The 26,081-nt window shown below is 41.8% G+C and overlaps 1 protein-coding gene across 4 annotated transcripts in view; it reads right to left on the reverse strand.

Moving 5' to 3' along the window:
- LOC129855307 (phospholipid-transporting ATPase IF-like) overlaps positions 1-26,081 on the reverse strand; it is a 58,829-nt gene that overhangs the window by 9,546 nt on the left and 23,202 nt on the right. For all 4 annotated transcript variants that reach the window (XM_055922834.1, XM_055922835.1, XM_055922833.1 and 1 more), the window contains exons 7-28: positions 25,488-25,591; positions 22,224-22,271; positions 22,036-22,100; positions 21,838-21,919; positions 21,558-21,708; positions 18,275-18,472; positions 18,015-18,173; positions 17,621-17,799; positions 17,262-17,330; positions 17,082-17,155; positions 16,778-16,881; positions 16,218-16,399; positions 7,288-7,491; positions 5,908-6,061; positions 4,661-4,763; positions 3,049-3,194; positions 2,882-2,941; positions 2,410-2,537; positions 2,135-2,273; positions 1,253-1,318; positions 977-1,080; positions 531-696 (exon numbers count right to left, since the gene is read on the reverse strand). In XM_055922834.1, coding sequence (XP_055778809.1) covers positions 531-696; positions 977-1,080; positions 1,253-1,318; positions 2,135-2,273; positions 2,410-2,537; positions 2,882-2,941; positions 3,049-3,194; positions 4,661-4,763; positions 5,908-6,061; positions 7,288-7,491; positions 16,218-16,399; positions 16,778-16,881; positions 17,082-17,155; positions 17,262-17,330; positions 17,621-17,799; positions 18,015-18,173; positions 18,275-18,472; positions 21,558-21,708; positions 21,838-21,919; positions 22,036-22,100; positions 22,224-22,271; positions 25,488-25,591 — 2,685 coding nt within the window. The remainder of the gene's footprint in view (positions 1-530; positions 697-976; positions 1,081-1,252; positions 1,319-2,134; positions 2,274-2,409; positions 2,538-2,881; positions 2,942-3,048; positions 3,195-4,660; positions 4,764-5,907; positions 6,062-7,287; positions 7,492-16,217; positions 16,400-16,777; positions 16,882-17,081; positions 17,156-17,261; positions 17,331-17,620; positions 17,800-18,014; positions 18,174-18,274; positions 18,473-21,557; positions 21,709-21,837; positions 21,920-22,035; positions 22,101-22,223; positions 22,272-25,487; positions 25,592-26,081) is intronic.

The raw sequence follows: 26,081 nt of genomic DNA on the forward strand, positions 1-26,081 counted from the left end.
ACGTGTAAGTAAACAAACAAAAAGAGGCTTAATACGTGTAAGTAAACAAACAAAAAGAGGCTTAATACGTGTAAGTAAACAAACAAAAAGAGGCTTAATACGTGTAAGTAAACAAACAAAAAGAGGCTTAATACGTGTAAGTAAACAAACAAAAAGAGGCTTAATACGTGTAAGTAAACAAACAAAAAGAGGGCGTGTTAATATCAACCTTTTAAGAAAATAGGAAGTTGTGACCACAAAAATGGAACTGTTCAAGATGCTCTTTTCAAAAAACAGTTTGTTCAGCAATATGCTGCTACCATATGGCATCCACTGTCTAGCTCTCCCACGCTACAGTAGAATAAGATCAGGAACAGAGATGCACCCCCTTTGTTTGGAGCATGCCTTTGTCAGTTGCACAGTGAATTGTTCTTGTGTTGTCTGTGAGGTGAGAAGCCATGCTTTGGTGTCATGCGTTTCCTGTCAGTGTATAGTTTATTACCGCAACCCACCCCTTCCCCCCTCCTCTCCCCTGTCCCTGGGTGTCCTACCTGAGACTTCTGGGTGCTGGTGGGCTGGAGGTGCCTATAGATCACCTTCTTGATGATGTCGGGGAAAAGGCAGGCGATGAGGATGATGATGATGGCGAACCAGGCAGAGCCGCTGGAGAGCAGCTGGACAAAGACAAAGTACATGTCCTGGGTGTGGAGGAAAGGCCTGGAGGGGGAAAAGGTCAGAAAATCACACTGTTAGCCAGCCAACATCTGTTCAGGCTTAACTAACCCTGTGTGTAGAACACCCTTTGAGTAGAGCCTGGAATAGAATTTCAAGGTTTGACTGTCTGGGATATACAGTCCCTGAGGTGAAATTCTAAGTAGACTGTATGCCACATGCAGTACAATTACACTTGTTGGTCTTATCACATACTATATAATGAAATGTCATGTGTATTAGAGATACACAGGTTGTGTGGGAAAGAGATGGCAGCTCAGCTCACCAGATGATTCCCCCATAAAACAGGGAGAAGATGAAGTAGAAAGCGATGGAGCCCCAGGTAACAAAGTGATTCATCCACGTCCAGAAGTGGGTCTCCAAGGCCAGCTGTCGACAGAGTGAAAAAAAGAAACATAGTTTGGTCAGAAAAGCATGTGAAAGGTCATAGGAGAGTGAGGTGACTGACAACAATATCAAAAAGTGACAGATTTCATGTGGGATTGCTTTAAGAATTATTTATGAATTGAAGAATTGCAAAAACTCCACTGACATTATTTACCTTCAATGTAACAGTGATAACCATTACTGTGAATACCAAAGTGCCAAAGGTCCAGTTTCCAAACATCTACAAGAAAAATTAAATAAAACATTTAAGAATTTTCAAAGAGACAATACAATGGCTTAACATCCATCATAGGAAAACTGCTTTAATAGTAATGTAGATCGAGTCACGTGTTAGTAGTCACATATTTCTAGAAGACTAGGCCTAAGCCTTCTAAGCTAAATTGCTGACAAACTTGTGGAGACACTGGAAGTTACTGACTCGTCATCACTCACCCCTTGAGAAACATGGCACATCAAAAGCATAACCAAGCAGGGTGTTCATACAGAATGGACCAATGACAGCAACAGATGTTAGGAGGGTAACTATGGCAGGGCTATGCATCAACTGATTCAGTCAACTCTTACCAGTTGTCTGTTAGCTCTCAAAATCTGATGACATGCAGAGCATGAAAAGAGGGAGGAGGTGAAGAAGAGAAATGAACAAAAAAGAGCAACATGGGGAGTGCTTTTTCAACAACATCAATCTAGTAGAAAGACTGACACAAACAGAATAGAGACAGGAGAGAGAGAGGGCTGCAGCCCAAATGGAAAAATTAAAAACAGCACAGCCTCCTAGAACAGTCTGGAATTTACTGCCATCACACTGCCTAACTTAAACTGAAAAGGAAATATTTCATATTACTGTGCACCTTGGTAAAAGACCCAATCAATATTCCCAGAGATCCGCACAGAACATTCAAAATCAGGTTCAAAGTCAAGTTCCCCTTGGAGCCAAGCCAGGTGGGGGGTGTGGATCTCCTTACCCTTTCCTTCCCCGGCAGAACCACTACCAGAGGTAGAACAGATAGTACAGTACATGCAGTCCAGCCCACCTCACCTGCCCATTCCCCATGAGAGACGTGTCCTCCCCCATCAGGATGTAGGAACCAAAGAAGAAGACAAAGGCATGGCAGAAGCCCAGCAGTGTCCAGTACAAAAAGGTCTTGAAGGAGAGGAGGGAATTCTTGCTGATGTCTCTGTTGGTGTGAAAGGATACAAAGCAACATGGTTCTGTCCGTAGCAAATACTTGTGTTTTCATGTAAATGCATCCAACGGAGGTACAGCCTCATTCTGTATGGAAAAAATATGCTAAATAGAACACCATGTCCTACCTGTAGAGCACTGGCTTACTCTGCAGCATGTGTGGATGGACCTGTTGCTCAAACAGGCTGTACACCAGTATGGGCAGGGAGGTGAAACAGATGTTGTAGAGTGTCAGGTAAACGCTGTCATACAGAGTCTGGGGAAACAGGGAGGCAACAACGAGGTAGGACAAGATTGGCACATCACCCTGGGCCATGTACAACACAGCACACACTCACACCTGCCAAAATCTTTTTTCCCCCCACTGTCAACAAGGGCCTAGATTTGGCTAACTCCTTCTGTATGTTGATGAATCAGAGATGGACAGTTTGAGTTGATGATCCCTCAGGGGGAGATATAGCTACACGTGGTACATTCAGAACAACAGGCATGTATATCACACAGAACAAGGTACACTGAAACAACACTCACAAAGCAACAGTAATAAGGGACCACAAAAAATGAACAGATAGAACTAATGAGACACTGAAAGACACTTACTTGTTGTGAAAACAGACAGAAGAACTGGTATAAAAACTGGGGCGTAATAAAGCACACATTCTAAAAGAAGACAAAAAGGGATTTAGACCTGAGACAAGCACATTTAGCTCCTGTATTGATTATCATTGTGTAAGACACCGCAACGCATCCTTGAACATAGAACTCACCTTGTAAAAAAAGTACTGTACAAGGGTTGCAATTCTAATGTAGTAGAAGTGGCCATGGACGAGCAGTAACTTGGAAAGGAATCTAAACCTTGCTATTGCATAGTCACTGTTTCGTACTGCTTGTCTTCCCTCCTTGCCCATGATACCTGAAATGTTTTTAAAGTCTGTTACTAGTCACTTTGTTCTGAAACTACAAGCAAAATGCACTATTGAGTAATGGGTTATTGTAATTTGATAGGGTGGAGGACTTGAAAATAAAGGAGAGCCGCACACTCTAAGAGCTCAGATGCAAAAATGTAATGTCCGACGTTTCGACAGGCAAGCTGTCTTCATCAGGGTATAATCACAAACACTGCAGGATGACTCGTTTATATAGTGTCAAAAGACACACAGGTGTCGGTAATCATGGCCAAGTATGGCCTAATAGGGTCTTTAAAGAGCAAGGGTCTTTAAATTAAAGATCCAGGCAGCCTCTTGTTTTAACAATAAATGATCGAGGTCACCCCCTCTCCTAGGGAGGGTGACATGTTCGATGCCAATATAACGCAGAGACGAAATCGAGTGGTTTGCTTCCAAAAAGTGGGCCGCAACTGGGCAAGTCGAGTTTTTGCACCTACGGTGCTACGATGCAGAGATACGTACTTTTAATTCACGCTTTGTTTTACCCACATCATTTTTACCACAAGGACAAGTTGTAAGATAAATAACTGCCTTAGTGGAGCACGTAATGACACCTTTTATTGGGATCTGTTTCCCTGTTTGGAGGCGTTTGAAGGATCTGCATTTATAAGTGCCATTGCATTGAGCACAGCCATTACACTTGTAATTTCCATCCAGTAGGGTCGCAAATAGACGTTGTTCAGGGATATCTTGGGGTGGTAAATCAGAGTGTACCAACTGATCTCTAAGATTTCTGCCCCGCGAGAATACAACCAAGGGAAGGTCCGAAAACACATTACCGAGACTATCATCGGATCTTAGAATGTGCCCATGTTTGTGAACGATTCCCTTAATTTGTTCCGAGCACTTTGAATAGCCGGTAGTTAGAACGCAAGAATGCTTCTTGCGTTCCTTGAAAAAGGTCATGTCTCGTTTTGTTTTGAATTTTCTCAATGGAAATATTAATCTGATCATTTTTGTACACCCTCTTCTTGAATTTTCTTTGCGTCTCAGCCATATTTCTGTCGAAATCTGATTGTTTTTTGCAAATTCTTTTGATTCGACAGAATTGGCTGTAGGGCAACTATTTTTGAATGATCTGAAGCCATTCTTGTGATTATTGTGGCTTTGCCATTGTAATTGTTTGTAGGCTTATGTAGTCTAAATTGAATCTATGATCGTATGCTATCCATTTGTTTTTTTGTATGTTCTTTGTATGTCATTTTAATATTTGAGAATTAACCAATGTCTTTTGACACTATATAAACAAGTCACCCTGCAGTGTTTGTGATTATACCCTGATGAAGACAGCTTGCCTGTCGAAACGTTGGACATTACATTTTTGCATCTGAGAGTGTGCGGCTCTCCTTTATTTTCAAGTTTTCCACTCCGCTAGCCAGCACCTCGCCTAAATAGGTGTGCGTTTCTTTTTCCTCTAGGGTAGAGGACTTACCTATGCCAACATGGGCCTCTTGAATCATGCTGACATCATTGGCTCCATCCCCAATGGCTAAAGTGATGGGTTTCTCTGGAGACGTTTTCAGCAATCTCACCACCTGCCAAGCACAGAATTCTCATTAAGCAGCCCAAATGAGACCAGGAGCATGTCCATGGCAATTAGCCTTTACTGTAACACCTGCTACTTCAGATAAAACCACAGCACTGGCCAGATACTCTACTCTCCCCAGCCATGACCACAACTTTAAAAGTCTGAGAAACCAAAGACAAAACTGAAATTGCTAGCCATCTTAAGGAAGTTTTTCTAAACAATTTCAGTAAGTGTCACGTAAGTGCACTGTTGTACGTGAGTTGTAAAGGAGTCTATAGACCTTATGCAAACTACGGAAACACAGCGCAACAGAGTACTTGAATGTCGTTTTGTGTCACAAAATGAGCGGTTCCTTGAACATAGTTCTGCCTATGTTGCTACGTCGACAAAGCACATTTTGGACTGCCCTGGGACTTTAAACTATGAGCCAAATATTAGTATCCCCCCAACAAAAAGGTATTTTGTTGAGAAGTGAAACAATAAAAACAGCTGGTAGCCATGTACCTTTTCTCCGTAATATATGATGACATTGTATTTTTAGCTGATGGGAGAGAATACATTGAACCAGCATATCAAATTCCGATAATGTTGTAGGTTACACTGGCAAGTATAACAATATTTGCCAGGGCACATTATTTAATTATAAATCGATTTTTTTCACATTGAATCTAAAAAGGGTAATTGTTTTGCTGTGTTTTTAGCTAGGCTAATGCCCACTAGCTACTACTAGCAAGGGAAGACCACTCTTAGTTTTATTCACCACAAATGAGAAGACAATTTTTTTTTTAAATAAACTCTGCTATCGCCCCCTTGTGGGAGTCTAGGAAAGACGGACCGGCATCATGTCATCAAAAGGTTGCTCCAAAAAACCTGATTCACCCAGGCGCACACATACGGTAAATGACCACTGTTGTAATCATAAATCATCTACTTCAATCACGTTAATTCTACTAGCAGGTGTTATGTATTACTACAAAATGATTTATACTAATACACTATTATTGCTAATTTATTTAGGCAATTATCTTTACATGAACAATATATTTGTTTTAAATACTTGAGGGCATGAGAGATATGAGATTGGCGCTGTTGACTGATTCATTCATAAAGGAAAGCCCTAAAAGGCTGGGAGTGACAGTGAGGGGACTTGCCTTGGCCTTCTGCAGAGGCGCCATGCGGCAGCACAGCACGGCAGAGCAGTTCTTGCACACCTCCATGAAGAGCTTCTCGTGCCCCCGCAGTGCCAGAGACAGACTGGCCCCGTCCACCACCAGGCCATGCTGGACCACATGGTCCTCTCTTATCCTACACACACACACACACACACACACACACACACAAGCAGACAGAGAAAGGGACACATAGAAGAGCAGGTATAACTATACAGCACTAACGTGGAGGTCCTCGACACACACACACACACACCTTTGTTTTACTATCCTTGTGGGGACAAAATAAAATTGATTGATTCTCATTCAAAATCCTATTTTCCCTGACTATAAAAAAGCTTTTTTCCTCGTGGGGATCAGCGACATGTCCACACATGTCAGAATTTTCCTTGTTTTATTATCCTTCTGGTCACCACCAGGATAGTAAAACCACACACACAAGTCTACAGTGCATCTCACACTAGAATGAGTATGCATCATCTCCCAACATAACCCACTTATTTTAAATGGAGTATAATAAAAACCTTAATTGTCTTGATTTCTCATAACCATTTTGAAACTTTGTCACACGACACGGGTGGTATATAGGATGCGTCGTGACTACCAAAAAAATGTGGTTTCCCTGGTTTCCAGACTGAGTCATCTGCAATGCATCGTGCCTAATGACACTATCCCCCCCAGGGGACCATAAACAAGACTCCTTCACCATTAATAAGCCAAGGACCATTGGAAAAGGGACTGCATCCGTGAGCAAGAAGACATCTCTATATATCAGTGGTGATAAACAACAGAAGGTTCCCAGAGCTGCTCTGGCAACATCCTGACATGTTTAAGCTATAGATAGCCCAGAATTCTCAACTCCACAATCCCCGATGGAGTGGAGTGCCGAGGCTATGAGGTTTATAAATAAACTATGGATTGCAGCACCCAAAGTAAATAATGCAACTAAACAGGACAAACGTAGGTACAAGTTACGCATGAAAGAATTCAATTTTTTTTTTTTTTAAAGTATCGACTGATGCCGACTCGATGTAGTCGGACGTAGACTACACTCCTCGCCACTCAACTCCATCGGGGATCGTGGAGTTCAGAATTCTTGGCTAGGCTACACAGTGATTCTCTTAATTGGAGCACTGTCCTTATTTATCATAATCAGTTATGAGTGTTATGAAGTTAAACTCTGCCTCTTATAGTTCTTTATTGCACCCAGACCTGTATATTACCCCGAATACATTAACATGCTGATGAGAGCTTGTAGACTAGTTAACCCAGAAGGACACAACATGGACTACAGACATGGTGAGTGACTGACGTGAATGGCATGGGGAGACATGGTGGTAGATGTTAGTGACAGTGTCCTACCTCCTGGCCAGTTGTCGGAGCTGCTCGGCACACTCGTTGTCAGACTTCTGCTGCACCAGCTCCAGGATGTTCATGGTGCGGTGGAAGTGGCCGCAGGACAGGCTGACACTGACCGCCGTCTCGTGCTTGTCCCCGGTCAGCACCCACACCTTGATCCCAGCCAGGCGCAGCGCCTCAATGGTCTCCTGGACCTTCTCCTGCAGCCTGGGGACACAGACACACACCAGTCACAGCACGTTAGCCTCCATGCCATATGAAGAACTAAAAAGGTAGCCCCAGAGGTGGGTTAATTTACAGTAAACATAATCGCCCCGGTATGACTAAGGGGAGGCTCTGTACGAGTGCACTGCACAATGATTGCAGAAAAAGGAATAATTTTAGTTATATATGTGTGTCTTTCTTTCAGCTTCAAATGTATTATCCTGCTACCACATAATGCAAACAAATGATTGATCTCACCTTTAACCTATCTGATTAGCTTTAAAAAGGGCCAATCCACAGTTGAAACAATAACAAAGCAGGCTCCCCGCCTCTGTTTTGCTAAGAATCTGAGGGATGAGGCTGGAGAAATGAAACCACTCAAATGCCTTGTCAGTCCTAGCATCCATAGCTCTGTCCAATATATAAACATTATAGTTAAGCATGTTGAGGCTATACAGTTTGTTTACATTTACAAATGTTGACAAACATTGCAGAAAAACAAGCTTATATTTTGGGTTCGACAGTTGAACTAAGTTCACAAGGCATTTATGAGTTAAGCGATTAACCCCAATTTTTTGGGGGGGGGTGAGCCCAATGTGCCGTTTCTCTAGAGCGAAATCAAATTATTCACGAGAGAAATCAAGTCAAGTACTATGTGGGATGATGGGGTGAAGGGAGTTGTAGTTTTCATTAAGCAAATATTCAACTTAATTATTTTTTTTATTTTTTATTTTACCGTTATTTTACCAGGTAAGTTGACTGAGAACACGTTCTCATTTGCAGCAACGACCTGGGGAATAGTTACAGGGGAGAGGAGGGGGATGAATGAGCCAATTGTAAACTGGGGATTATTAGGTGACCATGATGGTTTGAGGGCCAGATCGGGAATTTAGCCAGGACACCGGGGTTAACACCCCTACTCTTACGATAAGTGCCATGGGATCTTTAATGACCTCAGAGAGTCAGGACACCCGTTTAACGTCCCATCCGAAAGACGGCACCCTACACAGGGCAGTGTCCCCAATCACTGCCCTGGGGCATTGGGATATTTTTTAGACCAGAGGAAAGAGTGCCTCCTACTGGCCCTCCAACACCACTTCCAGCAGCATCTGGTCTCCCATCCAGGGACTGACCAGGACCAACCCTGCTTAGCTTCAGAAGCAAGCCAGCAGTGGTATGCAGGGTGGTATGCTTCAGCATTCAGCACAGAAACATGGTAATTAATGACAATGACCATCATCCATTGTGCCTGCTCTTTCCGCCTCAGAGATGGATACACTTAAGCCTGCTATGTTAAGTTAGATACACATACTGCATGAGAGAAGAATGTACACAACAATGAGAGGGATAGAGACAGTTTGTGAAAGTACGACTTATCTACTTTGAAGAACTAGTAAAAGGATTTCATCAGACAGCTCGGCAGCATACTTTAGGCAGATTAGCCTAGCTAAATAGGATGACTAAAGACAGTACAATACTGGGAGCACAGAAATAATGTCTGGCTGGCTGGCTGCTACTGCCTGAGAAGAGATGAGATGATGACTTTAAGGAATAAAAAAAGAATAAAGCCATCAAATAAAAACCAAGTAATATACACACACACAACTGAAATATTTTATTATTTCATTGCAATTTCCTATTTTTCTATTGATCTACCCAATGTGGACCTGAGACAATGGAATATTTTCAATGTTTTGGCAATTGAATGTTTCCTATTTTGGGCTTTGGAATAATTTTGTAATTATTTCATAATGCATTTTATGTAGACTTTTTTTTCATTTTGAATCAAAACCGAAATCCGTGATAATTTTTATAATCGAACCGAAACGACCTCAGAAAGCACTAAATCGCTCAGCACTACAATGGGTATACCGTAAAACTTCAATTAATAGCCTGGGCGTTTATTTGCTTGATTCACAACCTGCGCTTAGAGGCTTCTATTGAGCCAGGTGTCTAATTCCTTAATCCACACAGCTTTTGCTACCAAACTTAATTGTGACCAGTATAAACATTATAATAAAAAAATCCATTGCTCTTCTTTTGCACCGTCTCGATGAAGTTCACTCCTAACCAATTAATTTAGACCATACGTTTATATGAAACAGGTGGTTATTTGCTGAAATGTATGCTGATGCCCAGTTATTAAAAAAGGGACAGGCGGCTCTTTGATACTTGTCGTTTTTATTTAAGTTTTACATTATTTCAGTAATTTATAAATCCAAAAATGGATGTACAGTAGCAACTGCAGATTGACCCTTTTATGCTGCTGCAGCTAATTGGCACACATCCATATTCCATAGGAGTGTGTTGAGATCATCCTCCTGAAGTAAACATGTAGGGTGTGGTTCATCATGACTCAAACCTATCACTTAATTCAGTTTCATTTACCATTTAATTTGCTATGGATGTTGATATCAGAATCAACAGAGGTAACGAGGGCATCAATGAGATGTCATAGTCACACCAGGCCATTAGTCAATCAACTAACTAACAAGACTTAATCTTACAGTCAATATCCTTCACCCTAAGCTTGTTGTACACTAGAAACACTGTAATTTGAATACAGAGATAGACATGTTAAAGTTAAGTGGTAAAAGCCAGATTGATTAAGTCTAAAGAGTGGGTGCTTATGATTAATCATATAGAAGCTTGTTCATTTGAAGTTTTTGGGGGTGAACAGAGCAGCATCCTCTAAGTACCATTACTACTGGAGGGAGGGAGAGAGAATATGATGATGTCTGTGTCTCACTGCAGAGCAAGCGCACACACACAAATGCCAACAGAAAGTCTCTCCCGGACTGCCACTCACTGACCAATGATCAAATCCAGACTGCCTCTGCTTTAGTGTCTCCACGGCCACTCTGTTCAGTATGTGTGAATGACATGGAGGTACACCAGACAAGTCTGAGGCATTCTATATAATACATGTAGTAATCAGCGTAGATGTGGATCGTCATTTTAAGATGCATGCAAATCTAACCCAGAGGCAGCTAATGGCAAGTGAGCCCTTGTGACATAATTGTTCTAATGGAGCATGGATACGTCCCATTACATTTCATTGCAACGGCCCCCTCAACACAATCGCAAAAAACGAGCTACAATGTTGGATCCTGAGCCTTTGTAAAGGCTTGCCTTGAAGCCCCTCTAACACAATTTTGCTCAGCAGCAGCACACTAGGCATGGCTGCATGTAGAAAGGCATGAGTCATGTTTTAAGTGGCTAAGTGCATTAGACCCAGGAGGGCTGAGCCCAGCCCCTGACCCCTACACAGGGAGGCTGCTGCACGGTGCTGGTGAGTCACAATGTGCTGTCAAGGAAAAAAATAAATAAATCTGTTGACAAGGAACAGAGGAGGACGCGATCTGCAACTAGTGCCCATCTTAACAATGGCTGAGCCTCAAGACTGTTTTCACATTGACAATAGCAAAGGGACATTTAGAGAGATGAATTCTTGAGAGACAATACTGCTGTGTAAAGCTGCTAAATTAGCACGTCCAGAGGTCGGGCATCACACTCACCTGACAGTTGCCCCCCTCCGAGCAGAGCAGTGCAAACAGAAAGAGCCAGACCAATGGTTTTTTGGGTCCGATACAGATTCTTGGGGGGACAGAATGTACCGAAACCGATATACAGTGAGCTCCAAAAGTATTGGGACAGGGAATTTTGTTTTAGCCTCTGTAATCCAGCACTTTGGATTTGAAATTGTACAATGACTATGGATGTTAAAGTGCAGAATGTCAGCTTTAATTGTAAGGTATTTTCATCCATATCAGGTGAACAGTTTAGAAATTACAGCATTTTTTGTACATAGTGTGTGTGTGTGTGTGTGTGTGTCCCCGTCAAGGGATCAAAAGTATTGGGACAAATTCACTTGTGTATTAAAGTAGTAAAAAGTAAAGTATTTGGTCCCATATTCATTGCACGCAATGACTACATCAAGCTTGTGACTCTACACATTTGTTGGATGTATTTGCTGTTTGTGTCACTGATCCAATACCTTTCGATCTCACTGTATGTAATGATGTACTGTTTGACGCCAGTGAAATAAAAGAGTAATTGTCATTAAAATCAGCAATAGTCCAAGAAATATGCTTTAAATGTTGATTTCTTAAATTGAAATGAATGATATCATGAGAAGTGTTCATTCAGATAAGCATGAGATTGCTTTTTCTCTCCATACTATTTATTGAATATCGGTGGAATTATTGGCCGATACCGATATAGCAGTGAAAAGCCACTATCAGCAGATAATATTGGTGAACCGATATATCGTTCAGGCTCCAAACAGAATTGTCTCATTGAGCTCAACACTCCTACAGTATAATTGGTAATACCAGAGCAATGTTTTTGAAACAGCTGAAATTGCAGTAACAGCCTGTTAAATACTAAAATTGTAACAGTAGCTGCCGCCTGCTGGTTGCACTGAGCCACATAAAACTATGGAAGCCCATTCCCACCAGCATTTTTTGGGGTGTCGATAGGCCTACCACAGAGGTAGGCAAGACCAAAAGTGTGTGGACACCTGCTCCTCGAACACCTCATTCCAAAATCATGGGCATTAACATGGAGTTGGTCCCAACTTTAAAACACATTTCATGAAGCTGCTGAGTGTTGCAACCGAGGACATACGATTTTTATGCGCTATGCACTTCAGCAGTCGGCGGTCTCGTTCTGTGAGCTTGTGTGGCCTACCACTTCGCGGCTGAGCAGTTGTTGTTCCTAGACGTTTCAACTTCACAATAACAGCACTTAGTTGACCGGGTCAACTCTAGCAGGGCATAAATTTGACAAACTGACTTGTTGGAAAGGTGTCATCCTATTACGGTGCCACGTTGAAAGTCACTGAGCTCTTCAGTAAGGCCATTCTACTGCCAGTGTTTGTCTATGGCTGTGTGCTCGAAGTGTCAGCAACGGGTGTGGCTGAAACAGTTACATCCGTTGCTCATTTGAAGGGGTGTGCACATTTTTTTTATACATTGCGTTTGGAAAGTATTCAGACCCTTTGACTTTTTCCACATTTTGTTAGGTTACAGACATTCTAAAATGGATTAAATAGAAAAAAAATTATCAGCAATCTTCACACAATACCTCATAATGACAAAGCGAAAAAACTTTTTTTTTAATGTTTGCAAATGTATTAAATATAAAAATAGAAATACCTTATTTACATACATATTCAGACCATTTGCTATCATACTCGAAATTGAGCTCATATGCATCCTGTTTCCATTGATCATCCTTGAGATGTTTCTACAACTTCATTCGAGTCCACCTGTGGTAAATTCAATTGATTGGACATTATTTGGAAAGGCACACCTGTCTATATAAAGGTCCCACAGTTGACAGTGTATATCAGAGCAAAAACCAAGCCAGGTCGAAATAATTGTCCGTAGAGCTCCTAGACAGGATTGTGTTGAGGCACAGATCTGGGGAAGGGTACCAAAACATTTCTGCAGCATTGAAGGTCCCCAAGAACACAGTGGCCTCCATCATTCTTAAATGGAAGAAGTTTGGAACCACCAAGACTCTTTCTAGAGCTGGCCACCCAGCCAAACTGAGCAATTGGGGGAGAAGGGCCTTGGTCAGGGAGGTGACCAAGAACCCGATGGTCACCCTGACAGAGCTCCAGAGGTTCTCTGTGGAGATGGTAATACCTTCCAGAAGGACAACCATCTCTGCAGCACTCCACCAAATCGGGCCTTTATGGTAGAGTTGCCAGACGAAAGTCACTCCTCAGTAAAAGGCACATGACAGCCCATTTGAAGTTTTCCAAAAGGCACCTAAAGACTCTCAGACCATTAGAAACAAGATTCTGATGAAACCAAGATTGAACTCTTTGGCCTGAATGCCAAGTGTCACATCTGGAGGAAACCTGGCACCATCCCTACGGTGGTCCATGGTGGTGGCAGCATCATGTTGTATGGATGTTTTTCAGCAACAGGGACTGGGAGAGTAGTCAGGATCGAGGAAAAGATCAACGGAGCAAAGTGCAGAGAGATCCTTGATGAAAACCGTCTCCAGAGCGCTCAGGACCACAGACTGGGGCGAAGGTTCACCTTCCAACAGGACAACGACCCTAAGCACACAGCCAAGACAATGCAGGAGTGGCTTTGGGACAAGTTTCTGAATGTCCTTGAGGGGCCCCTTGAGGGGTAGCCCTTTCTGGACTACCCAGCCCGGATCCGGGATCATTCTCATCAGAAACGCTGACTAGCATAGCATAGCCTAGCGCCACAGGGATATAATATAATTTCATGAAATCACAAGTACAATACAGCAAATGAAAGATAAACATCTTGTGAATCCAGCCAACATGTCCAATTTTTTAAATGTTTTAAATGCGAAAACACAACATATGTTTATGTTAGCTCACCACAATATCCAAAAACACACCGCCATTTTTTCGCAGAAAAGATAGCTTTCACAAAACCCACAAAGAGATAAAATGAATCACTAACCTTTGAACAACTTCATCAGATGACAGTCATATGACATCATGTTATACAATACATTTGTTTTGTTCGATTATGTGCATATTTATAGCCACAAATCGTGGTTTTACATTGGCGCCATGTTCAGAAATGGCTCCAAAATAGCGAAAGTAATTACAGATAGCAACGTGAAATACAGAAATACTCATCAAACTTTGATGAAAGATACATGCTTAACATATAATTAAAGACACACTGGTTCTTAATGCAACCGCTGTGTTAGATTTAAAAAAAATACTTTAGTAAAAAGCACCGCAAGCAATAATCTGAGACAGCGCTCAGCCATTCTCTGCCATGTTGGAGTTAACAGAAATACGAAATTACATCATAAATATTCCCTTACCTTTGATGATCTTTCATCAGAATGCAGTGCCAGGAATCCTAGTTCCACAATAAATCGTTTTTTTGTTTTATAATGTCCATTACTTCTGTCGAATTAGCAACTTTGGCTAGCATGTGTAGTTCACGTGTCCATCGAACTTTACGCTAATGAACGAAAACTTCAAAAAGTGATATTACAAATCGAATAAAAACTGGTCAAACTCAGTTGAGAATCAATCTTCAAGATGTTTTTCTCATATATATCCAATAACGTCCCAGACGGAGCATTTATTCATGTTTATCTAACACATTGTAGACAAGGACATCACATGCGTAGTGTGCGTGGAAAAAGAACTGGCAATATGCCTGACCAGTCACTCCATTGGCTCTCATTTGGTCCCACATCAAGCTATACGGTTCATTCCACGTTCTACTGCCTGTTGACATCTAGTGGAAGGCGTATGAAGTGCATACAGATCCATAAATATAGGAGAATTGAATAGGCGATGCCTTTCACAGCGACCCATTTCAGAATTTTCACTTCCTGTTTGGAAGTTTGCCTGCCATATGAGTTCTATTTAACTCACAGATATAAATAAAACAGTTTTAGAAACTTCAGAGTGTTTTCTATCCAATAGTAATAATAATATGCATATCATATGATCTAGGACAGAGTACGAGGCCGTTTAATTTGGGCACCAATTCATCCAAAAGTGAAAATGTCGCCCCCTATCCCTAAGAAGTTTTAATCAAGGATTGTATTGATGTCTTCAGTATTATTCTACAATGTAGAAAATAGTAAAAATTAAAGAAAAACACTTGAATGAGTAGGTGTGTTCAAACTTTTGACTGATACCGTACGTACATACATACAGTATATTTGTAATTCATGGATTCTATTTTAACTGCTCATAAAAGTGGGACAAATGTGTATATTTTCCGGTTTCAAAAATATATTGTTCAAAACGAGCAGTTTAGTTACTTACTATTCTGCCCCTCAGTGACTACCAGCAGAAGCAGCTCCTCCTCCGTGGGTGCACAGGCCGTGTGAACAATGCTTAAATAGTTTTTCCAGCTATTTGCTATGGGATGGAACTAACCCAATGAATTCGGAGGATTGCATAGCATAAATTCTAACGGCAAAGTAAATAGACCAATCCTGGGGCACTCAAATGTGTGTCCATTCCGCCAGAACTTCTGGATGTGCTCTAGTCTCCATCACATTGAGTCTCTTGCATGACGGCTTACTTGCCAGACAGCTTACTTCCACACGTGAGACTAGATCTGCTCTATCAGGTACAGATGGGGCTAAACCAAAAAGCTAATTGTAATTGACTTGTAAATAAATAATCATAACAGTCACAGGAGCCTGGGACCTGATAAACTGGAGGGATACACTAGCTAGAACCTTATCGTGGATCTAGTAGGAAAAAAAAGCATGACCAACTTTGTTGTTCATCAGGTTCTACTGTAGGTGACAAGGCGACGTTGTCTGGACTAAAACAGCATAAAAATCAGGTGTATCGCAAAGAATGATCAAATTAATTTGCAGGCTACAGTAATGTTGATAAACATTGAGAAATGCTTAGGTCCCCAAAACATTTTTGGAGGGGGGGTCAAATTAACCAGTTATCGACTTTTGAAAAGCAGCTCGCTGTTAGCTTGCCACCTAGTTAACGCCCATGCCAATTTCAAGTCTTTCTAAACTAATATCTGACTAGCTCGGAAATATGAAGTTACTTCAGAATAAAAGTTGAAATTGATTGGTCTTCCAGGTCGGTTAAATCAAAAACATGAAGTACAGTGTATATACAGTGCATTCGGAAAGTATTCAGACACCTTTCTGATATCATTGCTTGGTGCTCATAATGAGCTAACCCTTGACCAGACAGACACCAAACAGTGTTGTTGACGTACTTGTCCTCCACCCCGGTCGCTCCCAACAGCTCCAGGTCCTTTTCTATGAAGCTGAAGACCTCGGCCAGCCTCTCCTCTCTCTGCTGCAGGGCCGCGCGGGCCTCGTGGAGCCGCTGGTCCACCTCCTCATACTCCTCCACATTGAAGTGTCTGCAGGCCACCACCAACGTCCGCAAGCCCTTCTGAAGAAAGAGAAACGAGGAGCTGACAGGGACTGGCTTTATATCAAATAAACACTCGCCTGCCAATCACAAATCAAAAACAAATCTCTGTAGATCCTGATGTCTGGATAAATTGTCTGTTAAGTTGTAGGATTTATTGATTTTCTGGGGGAAAGGACCACAAGTAATATTTACATTGTTGTAAAAAATAAATAAATACAAGAGTCAAAAATCGGCCACGAGAGCCCTCGCATGGAAAAAAAGACGGGAGGCAACCCAGCTGCACTGGTGCTCTTCAGCACAGACAATAAAAGATGGCATTCAGCGTAGCAAAAATCTGCTGTACTTAAGGGCTGGAAATAGTGCCTTGTCTAATATGATGTGATGTGGTATACTCACCAAGGCAAATTCATCTACATGTACTCTTGTTTTGTCAATTTCTCCACTTTTAGTAAAGGGAAGAATGGCGGACTCAGCTCCCTTTGTAAATAGTACTTTTCCCCCTACAGCAATAGATAAAATATATTGCATTGTCATAGTGAGTATGGGCCAGATATGAAATACAGGGTAGCAGCAACAGTTAGGGAAATGAACTGAACAATGTTGCAGAACCAAATCAAAGGTGGGTTACATAATGTAATGAAATCCTAATACAATGTTTATGAATGAGCAATTTGTCTAATATGGAGAGAAATCACTGTACCTGAGGGTGTCTGTAATATGACACTCATTCTCCTTCGGGTTGCATCAAACTCTAGTACATGGAGTAGTTTATACCTGTGGGACACGGGAATAATAGGTTTTACATCACTTTCTATGCACAGTAGAGGTTCATCATCAACATTAAATGTCCGTCTTTTTAACTATAGAAAATTATACTTACTTTTCTGACTTTCCAAATATTTTTATTTCCATAACTTCTCCATGGCTACCGATAAAGGTTACCCCCATCCTGCAATTAAATAGTTTCATGTGACATTGCTGACCATAAATACTGTAACATGCAGACTGTCGCCCATACATAACCCATGACCATAACTGTAATATGCAGACTGTGGTCTGGAATGTGGTGAACCTCAAACTATTTGTCTCAATAAATGTTAATTTGTCTGAGTGCTTGTATGTCCATAAAGACCTGTGTGACCAGCATTGGTCATATAGCTACATATATATGAATCTGATTTACCAACAACAGTATAAATGGGTTGAACAGCGAAACATGACAGCTATCCTCCTGGGTACCTTTTAGTGGCTTCCACCAGTGCTTTCTCATCCGGCGAGGAGGCATAGTATTCCATCTGGGAGGAGAAGCCATTAGCGTGGGAGAAGGGGTTCCCCGGGCCGTCGCCTGGCTGCTCGTAGCTGATCTGCACTGTGTGACACAGCGATACTGCCTTCAGGAACAGCAACTCCTCCCGACTCTGAGAGGTGGCAGACAGACGGAGAGCGAGAGAGACAGAGTCATTAAACCAGTGCGAGGGTCCAAAACCATGAGGACAGTCAATTAATAATTGTTTAACACATGATTGGAAATGCAGACCTAACCATGTATATTTAATGAATGCACAGACAACACATGGATAAATAATGTATTGCAAGTCACTTGGGCGATATGAGAGGTTTTAATGGTGTTTACTAGAGGAGGCACAGGTCCGTCAGGCGAGTCATCCATCATCCCCTCGTGTATAAGCTTTCCATTGATTTCCTGGTATTTGATACCATTGATTGAACATTCACGGAACAGCATCTCATTCTCCGTCAGGGTGCCGGTTTTATCCGTAAACACGTATTCCACCTAGAACACACACACACACAGAGGCTGATCATAACACACAAACTCTGCGATGACGTTGAGCATGGGGCGCCATACAGTAATGAAGTGCTTTATGTCCAGACCTGTCCCAGCTCCTCGTTGAGATCAGAAGTGTTGACCTGAGCCATCTGGTCGCTCTCCTCATGATAGAGGTCCAAGTCCCAGCCAATGAAAAACGAGCCCAGGAATTTCTGCATCTCCACAGTGACGTAGAGTGAGATGGGGATGATAAAGTTGTACAGGACCAGAAACGCCAGGAAATCAGAGATGAACTTCAGGATCTGTCAACAAGGAAGTGGGTGGAAAATAATTAAAACGGGGAAATAATAGTATAGTGTATTTTATTGGAGTTAAGACTGATGTTAAATAATTTCTATTCTATTTTTTATTTATAGTATTTATAAATAGATAAAAGACAATTCATAAAATAAAAAAAATCCCCAAATACAAGGAACTGGAAAACAAAAGTACTCAAAGCCCGAAATTAGGCAGGAATCAACAGGGCAGAAATAAAAACACTTCAAAGAGAGGACATAGAAGGCACAGTATGTGGGTATGTATGGGTGTATATGTGGGGGCAGTACGGGTGTGTTGGAAGATGGGGTGCCTGTGTGTTTTGTGTGATTGGGAAAGTTTGATGAGAAAAGTGAGTGCCTTCATTTCTCAGAACAAGAAAAGGCTGACGAGTTTCAGAAGAAAGGTCTTTGTTTCTAACCATTTTGAGCCTGTAATCGAACCCACAAATGCTGATGATCCAGATACTCAACTAGTCTAAAGAAGGTTTGTTTTATTGCTTCTTTAATCATAACAGTTTACAGCTGTGCTAACATAATTGCAAAAGGGTTTTATAATGATCAATTAGCCTTTTAAAAGTATAAACTTGGATTAGCTAACACAACGTGCCATTGGAACACAGGAGTGATGGTTGCTGATAATGGACCTCTGCACGCCTATGTAATTCATCTTTTTTTATTTTTTTATTATTATTTTTTAAATCAGCCGTTTCCAGCTACAATAGTCATTTACAACTAAAATGTGCTTTTCTTTCAAAAACAAGGACATTTCTAAGTGACCCCAATCTTTGGAACGGTAGTGCATGCATACACACACACACAAACACACACAGTTGAAGTCGTGAGATTACATACACTTAGGTTGGAGTCATTAAAACAAATTTTTCATCCACTCCACAAATTTCTTGTTAACAAACTATAGTTTTGGCAAGTCGGTTCGGACATATACTTTGTGCATGACACAAGTAATTTTTCCAACAATTGTTTACAGACAGATTATTTCACTTATAATTCACTGTATCACAATTCCAGTGGGTCAGAAGTTAACATATATTAAGTTGACTGTGCCTTTAAACAGCTTGGAAAATTCCAGAAAATGATGTCATGGCTTTAGAAGCTTCTGATAGGCTAATTGACATAATTTGAGACAATTGGAGGTGTACCTGTGGATGTATTTCATGGCCTACCTTCAAACTCAGTGCCTCTTTGCTTGAAATCATGGGAAAATCAAAAGAAATCAGCCAGAAATCAAGAAATTGTAGACCTCAACAAGTCTGGTTCATCCTTGAGCGCAATTTCCAAATGCCCAAAGGTACCACGTTCATCTGTACAAACAATAGTATGCAAGTATAAACACCATGCGACCACGCAGCCGTCATACCGCTCAGGAAGAAGACACATTCTGTCTCCTAGACATGAACGTACTTTGGTGCGAAAAGTGCAAATAAATCCCAGAACAACAGCAAAGGACCTTGTGAAGACGCTGGAGGAAAAGGGTACAAAAGTATCTATATCCACAGTAAAAACGAGTCCTATATCGACATAACCTGAAAGGCCGCTCAGCAAGGAAGAAGCCACTGCTCTGTAACCATCAAAAAAAAGCCAGACTGCGGTTTGCAACTGCACATGGGGACAAAGATCGTACCTTTTGGAGAAATGTCCCTTGGTCTGATGAAACAAAAATAGAACTGTTTGGCCATAATGATCATCGTTATGTTTGGAGGAAAAAGGGGGAGGCTTGCAAGCCAAAGAACACCATCCCAACTGTGAAGCACAGGGGTGGCAGCATCATGTTGTGGGGGTGCTAAGCTGCAGGAGGGACTGGTGCACTTCACAAAATAGATGGCATGGATGCTAAAGCTTAGTCGCAAATGGGTCTTACAAATGGACAATGACCCCAAGCATACTTCCAAAGTTGTGGCAAAATGGCTTAAGGACAACAAAGTCAAGGTATTGGAGTGGCCATCACAAAGGCCTGACCTCAATCCTATAGAACATTTGTGGGCAGAACTGAAAAAGATTGTGCAAGCAAGGAGGCCTACAAACCTGACTCAGTTATACCAGCTCTTTCAGGAGGATGGGGCCAAAATTCACAAAACTTATTGTGGGAAGCTTATGGAAGGCTACCCGAAACGTTTGAACCAAGTTAAACAATGTAAAGGCAATGCTACCAAATACTAATTGAGTGTATTCTAAACTTCTGACCCAACGGGAATGTGATGAAAGAAATAAAAGCTGAAAGAAATCATTCTCTCTACTATTATTCTGACATTTCATATTCTTAAAATAAAGTGGTGATCCTAACTGACCTAAGACAGGGAATTTTTGCTAGGATTAAATGTCAGGAAATGTGAAAACAGAGTTTAAATGTATTTGGCTAAGGTGTATGTAAACTTCCGACTTCAACTGTACATTTATACACACACACACACACACACACACACACACACACACACACACACACACACACACACACACACACACACACACACACACACACACACACACACACACACACAACTAGTGTTCAGGGAAACTCCCAACTCATTTTCTGGTGCACTGCTCAAATCTCCTCTTTCGCCCTCAGAACAGCCTCATTTCATCAAGGTAAGGATATGTAACCTGATACCGCAGTCCTCCGATTTAGCCTAACATAAGTTGGTTGATAAGCAAATTACCTCTACCTGCATTGCTCCTCGCAATGGCCGCCGGTCCCCCCATTATGCCATCAATGACTTGAATGGGGACACCCGTTCTATTCATTTTATTTCTACAGCAGCACATGCAGTCAGGAGCGGGGGAGAATATGTCTGTCTTAAAGTATTATTTTAGCTATTCAAATGGTTATGGCAGTGACCATAGTCATTTGGCTGGCCAATTACCATCCTACAAAGACCCATGACTGTTACCGCCCTAGTGAAAACATCTTCCCACCTTCACTCATTCACTGCATTATCCACAAAAACAACAAACTATTTGTAAATATAGAATACGTATCCAAGAATACTATGAAATTAAAGATCATAGAGAGTGATTTACCAGTGTGAATAAAGTGTCTCAGACAGTGACTGACCTGGCTGCTGTTCCTCTCCTGCTCTGTCTGCTGGTTGTAGAAGGGCTCGTCCCACTTGTTCTCAGCCTGCCAGGCGTACTTCAGGATGGTGCTGAGGATGGCCTCAAACAGCAGGATGCCCAGGTAGATGAGCAGAAAGGTATTCATAGACCTGAGAAAAAAACACCAAAGATACACACTCTCTGATATACTTACTGTAAAGCTGAACCTGAAATCTGAGAAGAAGAAACTCAGAAGTGTTCAGTGTTGCTGTAGAGGTGCAGAATATCCTAATGCTCACTTCTCCACTGCAGAGCGCTTCTGGGATTTGCACTTGTAGTTCAGGGCCATCTTAGACTCCATCCCAGTGTAAACTGCTACACCTGCAAATCAAGAGTGGAACTTTAGTGAACAACCAACTGGTCAACTAGGGACAAAAGAGGATAACTGAGGACAGAAAGCAATATGACGACAACAGTGAGAGCAAGAAGACACTTACCAAATATTTCTTTGGTATTTTTCAATCTTGCTCCTCGAAGCAGCAGGTTTTCAGGTCCAAGGGGTCTAATGAAGCAGGTGCAACATAATAACTTTTCTTTCACCAGCAAATGGAAACAATGTGCTATTCAATCCATGCAACCCAGATAAAAATCCAATCAACTAGAATTGGCGAATTTGCAATCTCACCTTACAATCTCTTCTTCTTGTTGTGTTACTGTTATTCGCCCAACAAACCTGAAAGTAGAGGCATTTCTTCTGAGTGGGAAGAGTTACAGAGTAGCAGAGAAACTGCAACACCCACGATCCCTAAAAATACCTCCATTCCGGCCAGTAGAAATGTGAAAAATAATAAGTGCTTCTTTTCAGTTATGGCAGTGGGCCTCTTTGCGCAGCCCCATCGCGGTGATTTTCCTTTGTTCCATTCATAATACATAACAATGATACATACAATTTCAATTCAATGTGTTTAATGCAGTCCTGAATCACTTAACTGAATATATCTATTGTTCCCTGGATGGCAGATAGATGGCAGTATAGCGCAGCTGTTGAACAGAAAGGCTGAAATAGAACATTTGCCAAAATAGAACGCAACTGCTCAGCTACAGCGACCGACACATATCAGTTTGCTACTAGCTAATTTTGCAGTCTGTTGATATGGATCGATTTATTGCAAAAAAGAAACGTAAATCTATTGACAATGAAAATGAGGGGGAAGAGCTGGAGAACAACATGACAGCAATGAACGAACAACCACCGGAGAACCAGGAAAATCAGGAAGATGGCGGCGGGGTGATGCAGCTAGCTAACGTAGCTCCGGTGCCTAAGAAAAAGATACGGTCAATTCAAGAACACAGACAGTTCCAAGAGAAATGGACAGACAAGTATTTTTTTGTACTGCATGCTGAGACTAGTTTTGTCTTATTTGCCAGAAGGCAGTCAATTGTTTTAAACGAGCAAATTTAGAGCAACATTTCCAGTCACACCATGCCCACTTTGACAAAACATATCCGCCACAAGGCAACCTCAGAAATAACAAAATAGCGCAACTCAAAGGACAGCAACAAACGATGGACAGATCTAGCACTGTTGCAGAGAAAACGTCAGAGGCAACATATGAGATTGCTTAGATACTCGCGAGAAACAAGGTCTTCACAGACGCGGAGATTGTCAAAGATGTTTTTTGGCCTTAGACAAAATATTGTATGCTGATTTCACAAACAAGGAAGCTATTTTAAAGCAAATGAAGGGACTGCAACTCTCAGACTCGACCATTACATTTACATTTACATTTAAGTCATTAAGCAGACGCTCTTATCCAGAGCGACTTACAAATTGGAAAGTTCATACATATTCATCCTGGTCCCCCCGTGGGAATTGAGCCCTGGTCCCCCTGTGGGTTATTGAACCCACAACCCTGGCGTTGCAAGCGCCATGCTCTACCAACTGAGCCACACGGGACCACGATCACGACCATAACAAGGCGCACAGAAGACATTGGCGAGGACATCGGTAAGCAACTGATTACTGACATATCCGTGGCGCCGTGTTTTAGTATTGCGGTTGACGAAATCACTGATTTAAGTGACATTGCCCAATTATGTGTTTGTGTTTCGCTTCCCTTAAAAGCAAGTCGTTCAGAGAGGAACTTTTAAGTTTCCTTCCACTTCAGGAACAAACACGAGGAGAGGATATTCTGAAAGCCCGTGTTACATTTTTTGCCGATAATAATGTAATAAAACAGGCAGGGAGCAAAAGCATGCTCAAGCGGCAGAGTCGATTTCCGCGCTTTTAAACCCAGGTTTGTTACACTACTCCCTCCTTTCAAAGAGTGCGTCCTCACGCTAGCTTGCGACTCTACATCTTACAGGAACGTGCTCACCAGCCAAGCACACGCACTGTCGTGGATGCAAGGTCCGATCACTTCTGACACCAATGTAATGAAACAGCAGGGAGCAGGTCTCGAACCCTCGACCTTCTAGCCCGAAGTCCAGCGCGCTATCGACTGGGCCGCAAAAGCATGCTTGTGCGGCAGAGTCGATTTCCGCACTTATAAACCCAGGGTCGTTCCAATAATATTGACTGGTCAAATCTGTTATCTGTGTGTACTGACGGCGCCCCAAACATGCGAGGGAAGGAGAAGGGACTCATAGGCCTGATGAAAGAGAGAGGATATTCCCGAATTTGTTAATTTTCATTGTATCATTCATCAGGAAGCACTTGTGGCTAAACTCAAAGACTGTGACTTACAGAATGTGATGCAGCAAGTCGTGCGCATGGTGAACATTATTATTGCGAGGTCACGGAATCACCTGCAATTCCATGAGTTGCTGGAGGAATACCAGACAGAATACGGCGACTTGATATTTCACAATGAGGTAAGATGGCTGTCTCGTGGCAAAGTTTTGGAAACATCCGTCCTCCCTCAAATCTGTGAATTTGTTGCAAGCAAGGGGAGAGGCTTTTTTGACTGACATCACCTGAACACTGTGAATCTCCAGCTCCAAGGTAAAGCTAAAACTCCGGGCAAAATGCTGCGTGTGGTCACAGCGTTTCAAAATAAAATCACCACACTCTTCATACTTGACAGTTTGTTAATTTCCCAAAACTCAGAGCAGTCACCACATCCAACCCAGACATACTGCAACATTTTATCTATGATGCATTTGTGCGTGTGTTGGAAGAGTTGAAGTTGGGAGTTTAAGTCAAGATTCAAGGATATCATGAAGTTTTTCAACTTCATTGAGAACCCATTTCATGTGCAAGTGTCATCTCTGGCCCCAGTCATCACAGTCCTCTGTCCTGACCGTGCAGGAATAGAGTGAGATAGTGGAGCTGCAGGCAAATGACACATTGCAAGGTGAACTAAGATCAGGTGTTACGCATTTCTGGAGCCTTGTGTCAGACAAAGAGTATCCACTTCTGAAGCAGTGTGTGCAAAGAGTGACATTTTTTGTCAGCACTTATTCACGTGAAGCAACATTTCAACAATGAACATGTTGAAACAAAAACAGACTGACCAATGCACACCTGGATCACCTCACAAGGATAGCAGCAACAGACTATACATTTATAATGAATTCATTCAAGGAACAGAAGGGACATTTTCGCTCATCCAACTACTGAGGTAACCCTTGATATGGGTCTTATACATGTGATGTAGCCTATTTGATGTGTGTATGTATATATTTGTGATGCGCTGGGCATCAAATCAATTGCATGTGCTCTATTGCTCTGAATTTGCTCTCAATTTATAATTGATAATATTGGAAGAAAAAGTACAACAAATTAAAGATCTGTGCAGCCCTCTGAATGATTGTCTCAACTCAAAGTGTTACAAAAAATAGTGAGTAACACCGAGTTATGAGGCCAGTGAAAGGAGAGCTCAGAGTTCTGACTGGCCAGTAAGAGCAAGGTATTCTGTTCTGGGCTGTAGCTGTGACTATACCGTACCTATAAAGATCTGCATCTGGCTGCTGACACTCCACCACAGCATGTAGGGCCTCTAGCCTGGACACCGACTGAGACACCAATGTCTCTGGCACAGAGTAATGAGTCTACAAGACCAAAGAGAGAGTAGAGATATCTTCATGGAAAGGGACAAAGATGGCACTTTTATAGAATATAAATAAAAACATTTACAATGACGCAGTGAGCCTAGACGACAAAGAAATAGCCTAGTACATTGTAATGATTTACCAATGAATGTAGCTTAATAGTGCCGTACAAATTGCAACCGTCCCACAGCTCCAGCCTCTGTCTACTGTTTGACAGGTTGAAGGCCACGAGGCTTGTTAGGTTTCCATTTATAATTGAACTGAACCACTCTATGACTGCTTGAGGGGCAAAATCCAATCTGGTGGCTAAAGGAGTCTATCCGCATGCTTTCCAGCTGAAACAGTTTGTGCATATATTATGATGACATTTTGTGACATTTTCAGTTGTTGGTGCACACAAACATTTTAATGGAGGCAAGCCGAATTCGGTAGCCGAGGTCTATGGCCCTTCGTCGGTGATTGGTCAACAGTAGGGATTCTTCAATTAAGT

This window comes from Salvelinus fontinalis, chromosome 5 (genome assembly GCF_029448725.1).
Source record: "Salvelinus fontinalis isolate EN_2023a chromosome 5, ASM2944872v1, whole genome shotgun sequence".
Classification (NCBI taxonomy): Eukaryota; Metazoa; Chordata; class Actinopteri; order Salmoniformes; family Salmonidae; genus Salvelinus; species Salvelinus fontinalis.